We start from the raw sequence: 8,074 nt of genomic DNA, 5'->3' as shown, positions 1-8,074 counted from the left end.
TTAGTAGCTGTCTCTTAGACAAAAACATATTAGCATATATTGTTCAACATTTTTAGTAGTGTAAAAAATGTGAGACAAATAGTTATTGAAAAATCCTAAAGGATTTTCGTTATTCAAGGCCTTGAGAATAAGGTGATAATTTTGCTTAGTATTCCGTGGAGAGGCCCAACCCATGAGAGGTGGCTAGCATACCTTTGAATATGTCTAATCCACATAAGGGAAATCTAAGCAATGGCGTTAAATATATTATTGAGTAGCATGTGTGAGTTGTCGAGGAACGCCTACAAAGCGTTGGGAAGGCTAGTGGTGGTACCATTGGTATCCTTGAGGATATATAGATGTGTGAATCCACATGAAGCCGGAGCCATTACAAACTCCATGTTGTGGTGGTGACCCCCACATACATATTTCCTATCGAAGCCCCAATTGCTCTGAGATCATATCTAGTGTCACCCCAATGGTTTTTCTTTGCATGTGTCATTTTGCGGATTTGCCCTGTAGTTGCTGCTGCACCATGCTTAAGAGACACGTCAAACGGATTCGTCCACATGTTGGAGATCTCCATGGAGTTGAGTCTACATATATGGCATAACTATTATTGTAGAAGTATATGCTTTATAAACTTGTCTATTGTCTTTATTGAATATTAAGGTTTCATATTTTAGACGTATGAATTATTATGTGTAGGTTTTCATAATTTTATGAGCTTACCCACTACAAGAAAATAGGATTTTAACATCGATTATTAAGGACTTTCAACATCGGTTATCAACCGATGTTGAAAGTACCAATGTTGAAAGTAATATCGTTAACATCGGTTTTCCAAAACCGATGTTGAGATAAAAATGACAACATTCTTTTTTCAAAAAATTGATGTTATATAGTAAGAATCACAAAAAAAAAGTCAAATATCTTCATATTAGCATCAGTTTTTACCAAAACTGGTGTTAACTTATACATATAATATCAGTTTTTGCAAAAACCAATGTTGTATTTGTATATTAACATCGGTTTTCGTAAAAACGATTTTGGTTGTCATCCAACAACATCGGTTTTTACTAAAAATCGATGTTGTTTTTTGATAACCAACATCGGATTTTGGTAAAAATTGATGTTGTATGTTCAACAATAACATCAATATTATAAAAACTGATGTTGTGAGTGCATGCTAACATCGGTTTTTGGGAAAACTGATGTTGTTTGTAAACATCAACGTCGGTTTTTAGTAAAAATCGTTGTTATTTTTTAGATTTTTTCAATGTGTTTACTGTTTTTTTTAGTTACCCCAAATTAACCTGCAAATTTAAAAGCAGAACCACAGCAGATAATTCACTACTAGAAAAATGGCGTTTTACGACACGGACACTACGACGGTTATTGGGGAACCGCCTTAAAAAGATGTGCGGTGGCTTTTTTGTAATTATTTGAACAATAATAGGATTTTACGATATTAAATCTAAGACGATTATTAAAACCGCCTTAGAATGTGCTTTCTCAATTAATTGTACGACGGGTATAATATAAAAACCGTCTTAATTTGTTTGGGTTAAAATAAATCGTTTCTCGCTTCCTCACCTCTTTCCCTTTTCGCACTGAACCTCACCTCTTTCCCCTTTCGCGCTGAACTCTCTCTAACCCTAGTCTCGCTTGTAACCCTTTCGAACCTCTTGCCCTTTCACGCTCAAACCTTGCTTGTGGCTTCTAAGCTGTCAGCACCTGTTGCTTACCTCTTGCCCTTTCGCGCTGAAACCTTGCCTCTAGCTTCTATATACATACTTTCTTTCCGCCGCAAAGTGATTGACATAACCTTTTAAAGGTTCAAAGAACCACCCCCGCCGCCGCCGTGGAACCGTAGCCTCAGCTCCCTCGCCGCCTTTCGCCGGAGTATCTCCCCAACGCCGTCGTCACTGGTGAGTTGTTCTTTCTCGTTACCACTTGCTCCTAAATGTTCTTCTTACTCAAAAATTAGGGAACATTTTCAACATTATGTTTCCACTAGGTGGCCTAGGAACAACATGGAGACCATGGAACGCGCGTAGAAAATTAGACCAGTGAGTGCTGTCGGGAATGCCACCTCCCATAGGGATTTCGCTTCTCCTATCACATCCCACATTATTGTCGTCGAACCTCGTCTTGTTAATAACCCACCTAATTCTGTCTGCTTTTCCGTATCATGCATCTGCTCTGATTTTGATTCGCACATGTTCTTGTTATGAGTACGTCTTCGTTGATTAGGAAATGAAGTTAATCTAGGAGGTAAACACCCAGAAATTTTTATCACGCAAAGTAATCTTACACCATAGCTTAAATCCAAAACCAAGGTGGGAAACTAAATTGGAACTCAAAATAGGGTGTGATGGATTTACTATATGTGTGTTTATGAGAATGATTTTGAATAATACACAAACACACACTAGCTAGTGTGTTGTGATGAATGAAATTAAGAGGAGGGGGTGGGGACTCTGTTTTTGTTTAATGGGTGGAAAGCGAACAAGGGAGGAAATAGGTGGAGGGAAGGAGCAGAGTGATAAATTAAGAAACTAGGTAATTATTACTGCGTGGGAGTGAAGAAGATGTGAGAAGGATGGGCGAGTATAAATAGAATAGAGGAGGATTTGAATTCGAGCGTGTTTTTCCTATTTAAAATATATATGTGTGTGACTACTATTCTAAAATTCTAATAAATCACTTTCTGCTTCCCTTGCCTCCTCAACTATGAAATGAAATGAAAAGGTTGACATATAAAGTCTATTTTATTTTTTTTCATATGCTTATATAACAAACTCCAAACTTGTAAGTTATTATGCTTTATTTTTATCAGTGTTCATAATTATGGAGGAACAATGAGCTCTGTTGAAGTTTGGATCCAAAGTTCTCTCGAGATTTAAAAAGATTTGTATGCAGATTGATATTAGTGTCGAGAAGCTTGTGTTTTGTGTTTGTGTGCTTCATCGACTTTGCACTGATTCTTGTTATTTAATTTGCTTTCAACTCACTATGCAGACTGTAGAGTGGCTTGTTCAATTGTTTGATAGAATGGAATCAAAGTGAGAGTTGGAACCTACACATTGAGTTTCACTACAACAGCATTAACTAATAACTATCCTTATAATACAATAGGAAGCTTTATTGAATATTTTTAAGGTCTCACCTAGTCTAGGAATGTTCAGCTTCATTTTTTTTTTGTGCTTCACATGCTCAGGTTTCTGACAAAAGAGTGTCATCTATACATTGTTTAAATTTTTTTTAGATAAGCCTTTATTTGATACAAATTGTTCTGTTTATTTTCTTTCTTTTTCAATGTACATATATCCTGTAGTTGTGTTTCATTATTTGATCAGAAACTTTGTTTTTGTCCCTTCATTTTTAATGGAAGGCTACTAGAAAGATTCATTGTATTCAAGTAAAAAGCATAAATTTTTTCCATTTTTATATATGCAGGAGAGTTCATACCCTTTAAATTCAAGATTTTACACGTTTGGATTATCAGAACCTGAGAATACTGGAGGCCTTCAGAGAACTCATTGACAATCACTGAACAAACAACAATTGTAAGCACGGTTAGTTATGTTTTATGCTTCACTTTTCTTCGTTGCAGTTTTCTATATAGTACTCCATAAAACCATTGTTACTACGGAGATAGTTAGTGTTGGAAAACATTGTTTGGCCAAATCATTTCATAAAATCTTTACTGTTAATCGTGTGATAATGTCCTTATGAGCTAGATCATTGCATTGCATATTTTAATTTCAATTGGTAAAATCCATTATGTTCCTTTTATTGCTGACTTATTAATTATGGAGAAAAATAAAAGCAAATAAGGATACATTTATGCCAAAAAATTGTCTCTCAGTTGCGCATGTTTTTAGTTCAATTTGATCTTGATGAATTTTAGATTGTTGCTATCAAGCTTATGATTTGGGCTGAGTTTCTATTAAGCTTATCAAAGAATTTTGTCTCGCGTGGTCTTTAAACAAGAACAAAGTGTGTGTAAAATTAAATGAACTTTGAAAAAAGTAAACAAAAACATCAGAAGCTGTTAAAAAACTGTTTTAGGCCCGATAATCCTGACCCAATAAAAGTAAACAAACTCCAAAAATGAAATCACAAATCCATTACCAGATTTAAACCATGACAAGTGTCACGTCCTATGAAATATAGGTTTGAAATATAATTTTTTTAGTCAGTTTTCTTATTATATTTTCTTTTTTTTACATCTGAAATAAAAATAAATTTTAATTTTAAGTATTAAACTAGTAATTTTTGTGGAAATTATTATTTATTAAATATTTCTAAAATAAACATTTAAATAATTTTTTTTAAAAAATGAGTTCCTTTCAATAGATTTCCAGATATGTCCCGAATTTAAATAACAATTATTATCAGACAGAAAGAATACATGTGATCTCTAATACAAAAATGGGGTTTTGGAATACTTATTCATTCTTTTGTTTCCAACATTTGGAGAATAAGAAACACATTAACGTTATTTGATAGTATTTTGGAACAGAATAACTAGAAAAAATTAATTTATTATTTTAAGCTTTAAGTAAAGTACTTGAAATATATATTACACCCTTCTATTTATGTTTACGTACATTTGGAGAATGAAGAAAAATACATATCAATACTAAGTTCATTAATAAATTAAACTTCAAAAAGAGTTCAATAAATATACAATGCAAATTTTTATAAACTGAAAATCAAATTAAAAATTATTTTTATAAATTTTTAAATAATTGTTATAAAAATCAATAACTTTATCGCAAAGAGGGGTAATTTGAGATTGTGTGATATATAATACAAAAATTAGGTAACATTGTCAAATGTATATGTGTTTTATTATTTATATTTATTCTTTTAAAAATATCACATGACAGTTTATTTCAACACTATATTATATAATAGATAACAGAAAAAAGAGATTATTAATAAATAATAACCCTAGAATAGTAGGCTATTATATGCGCAATTTTTTCTTTGAAAATGTAACCGATATCTCCGACTACAATTCAACAGCAAACTCATAAATCTGGAACATAAATTTTACACATGGGGCATGATCCTTGTTGGACTAGCCATTTGTCTATGCAAACTAAGTGAAAAAAGTGGCCACATTTTGGAAGTGTCCTCACAAATTCTTCATCCTCAAAATCCTGCAGAATATAATTTTAAGATAATGGGGTTAATGTCATTGTGTATGGCAAGGTAATGATAAACTAATGAACAGAAATACCTGACCTTAAAATGAAGGAAGATTATACACTATATATGTGGGCATCTGTATGTTAAATTCAGAGTCTAGTAACATTTTGATTTTTTTTAACTGCTTTTGGTTCTTGAACTCATGCATTTTTCACAGGCTCAGAAAAAGAATTCCTCACCTGGAAGCATATTGAGCAGCAAGAGTCATTGTATAATTTGAACATTTTACTGGAATTGAATTGTTGAACAGGAGGCTTTTGAATGATATTCCAAGCCACCCCTTCGACTGTGATTTCCCTGACAATATTGTCATTGTAAATATCTGATTCTTCTCTGTAAGTTGTTGCATGTGCACTGATCTGAAAAAGTAATTTCATCTAAGATTTGATATCATATTGAGAACTCTAATGGGGGCTACTGATTTGACATTTATACAAGTTTTGTATACTTATCCTTACATGACAATGATAGGCTTGTGCAACAGCTGGACATATCCATTCCATAAATAGTTTTCCATTTAATAAACTCCTCAATAGGGCTACCTGCATATCAACATCAAATTTAAGAGTTCAGAAATGGGAGAATGTTATTGCTAGTTGGCTTAAACCTAAAACATTGATTCTATGATACATATTTTTAGGACTTTTTTGTAAGTTGTTATTTTTAGAATTGGGAGAAAACCTTTTTTATTATCTTCATTTCATGTTTCACTTTACACTAAAATGCTACTTTTTATAAAAGAAATTACACAATTATTGTGATATTTAAAACATATCTTCAAATCAAATATTTGCGTAAACAAACAAAATATGTAACTATAACTTTACCTCAGACCTAACTATTGAATCAGTAATATGTAGAAAGTAGAACCAACTAGAAAAGGAACTCAGAGAGCCCTTGGACTTAGACTAGTGAGTGACCAACAACACAAATTTAAAGTGTGTCTAGCTACTAGCCATTAATGAAATAATATGATTATATGAATCTATCCAATTGCCAAACCATGGAACTTGAAGTATTACACCTTAGACAGTGGCTCATCATAAGCAGCAATATGTCTGGGTGCTGTCTTTACCAATGCACATCAACGGGATATATAGAGCATTATGAATTTCACAAATGTACTTATTAAGAGTCATTTTCATGCATTCGGAAGCAACTTGTACTTATAGGAATTGGCTTTGACATATAGGGGGCATCCCGGGCCAGCAAAGCTTTGCACGTAATAGACATTTATGTGTATTTGCTACATGTTAGTATTTATTTTTACTTCTTGAGTATTTGTCCTTAATCTTCTTTTGTATTTGATGTTGCCTATGTAAATTTATGTGTTTTCTTTTATACAGTTTTCTGTTTATTTTGAATATAAACTATCTATATGTATGATCAACTTATGTAAAGCTCACTTGGGTGTATTTACTAAAATTAAAAATATATAACTAAATATAGAAGTTTTGAATGATGCACCAACAATTTTTTCTTTGACCTGCTATTGCTTGTAAGTTAATGTTTATCAAATATTTTATCCCTTTCATGAACTAGGACCTGCGAGAGACAATTTCACTGTTGCTGAAGCAGAAACTGCTTAAATAAATCATATTCTATAGTATTTTGATGATGATATCTTTTATGAAGTGTTTTCTTCTATATTTTTTTGTTCTTATTCATGCAATAATTCATACTGTGGGGCTACAATAAGGGGTTGGTTGTTCTCCACTTCTACAACACTACTTATACTGTGGTCTTACAAGCTTTGCTATGATGCAGGTGTTACTGTTAAGGCGTGTGGCGACTGTTAAGGATAGCAATATAGTTGATACACTTCCATTTAGCATATTGTCATCTCATTGAGTGTTGCATCCCCACCAACAAAGATTTCCTTACTATCATCGTTCGAGGTATGTATGTGATTCTCACACTTATGTGCTTAAGTATTATAGGCAATGGTTGACATGTTACTGTTCTTTAGTAGTACATTGTAATTCATTGAGTGAGCCATAGTTCCCCGTTTGAGATTGAATACAACGATTAATACAGACAGTTTGGATCAATTGTTGTATTCAATCTTGAATTGTCCGTTTGGACAGTTTGGGAAGACAAATTGTTTTTACTTCATTTTGACTTATAAGTTAAGTATGTTGTGTTATTTTTGACTAAATTTCGAGCAATGCATCTTGCTTTGTTCTCTGGGTGCATACATGATAGGCGAGAATTGATGTCACCCCTTTCATGTTGTGTACTTGGAGACCAAAGCGAAATGCTGTCGAAATTTTGTCAAAATTAACACAACCGTCTTAACTTGTTTGTTTAAATGAAGTAAAAAATTGTCTTTTCGAATGGGGTAGGGTCATACCTTTTATGAAAAAGAGAGGTTGACATGCATATCGGTTAATGTGCGGGCTATGGCAATGCACCAAAATGGATCGAAGTTGGATGACAAGACCACACATAAGTGACGAGTATGACAATGGAGTTGAAGATTTCTTGCAATTTGCCAAACATAATGCAGCACCCATTGGTGGACTATACTTATGTCCATGTGTTAATTGTTTGAATGGACGACGACAATCTTTGGATGACATTAGAACACATCATATATGTGATGGTATCAGTCCAAATTATACGAAATGGATTTGGCATGGTGAATTACCACAAATGTCATCAACCCCTTCGATTGCTCCAGTTGACGAAGAAGTTGGTGATCGTATAGAAGACATGCTACATGATCTTGGACAATAGGGTTTTAGGCAAGCACATTCACCTTACTATGAAAGCTTAGATACTGATTCTACGACTTCATTGTATATGGGATGCACAAAGTACACACGGTTATCAGCGGTCTTAGATTTGGTGAATTTGAAAGCAAGAT

At 33.2% G+C, this 8,074-nt stretch overlaps 1 protein-coding gene across 1 annotated transcript; it reads right to left on the bottom strand.

Moving 5' to 3' along the window:
- Window positions 1–367: 367 nt before the first annotated feature.
- Window positions 368–7,721, bottom strand: LOC114410689 (RING-H2 finger protein ATL52-like). The gene is made up of 6 exons (XM_028374635.1): window positions 7,620–7,721; window positions 5,664–5,747; window positions 5,385–5,564; window positions 5,097–5,156; window positions 1,285–1,295; window positions 368–575 (listed from the first exon to the last, which is right to left on the bottom strand). Exons 1-6 carry the CDS (start codon window positions 7,719–7,721, stop codon window positions 368–370), a joined length of 645 nt encoding a protein of 214 aa, XP_028230436.1.
- Between the last annotated feature and the right edge of the window lie 353 nt (window positions 7,722–8,074).

The sequence above is a fragment of the Glycine soja genome, chromosome 4 (genome assembly GCF_004193775.1).
Source record: "Glycine soja cultivar W05 chromosome 4, ASM419377v2, whole genome shotgun sequence".
Lineage (NCBI taxonomy): Eukaryota > Viridiplantae > Streptophyta > Magnoliopsida > Fabales > Fabaceae > Glycine > Glycine soja.
The sequence above is the reverse complement of the archived record's forward strand: the minus strand, read 5'-3'. Positions and strand labels throughout refer to the sequence as shown.

Coding starts and splice junctions, on each gene's coding strand:
- LOC114410689 (XM_028374635.1), bottom strand. CDS start 7,721: ATGGGTGCTGCATTATGTTTGGCAAATTGCAAGAAATCTTCAACTCCA. Junction 5,565..5,663: donor CACAAGCCTATCATTGTCAT/GTAAGGATAAGT, acceptor TTACTTTTTCAG/ATCAGTGCACATGCAACAAC. Junction 5,157..5,384: donor GCTGCTCAATATGCTTCCAG/GTGAGGAATTCT, acceptor TATATTCTGCAG/GATTTTGAGGATGAAGAATT.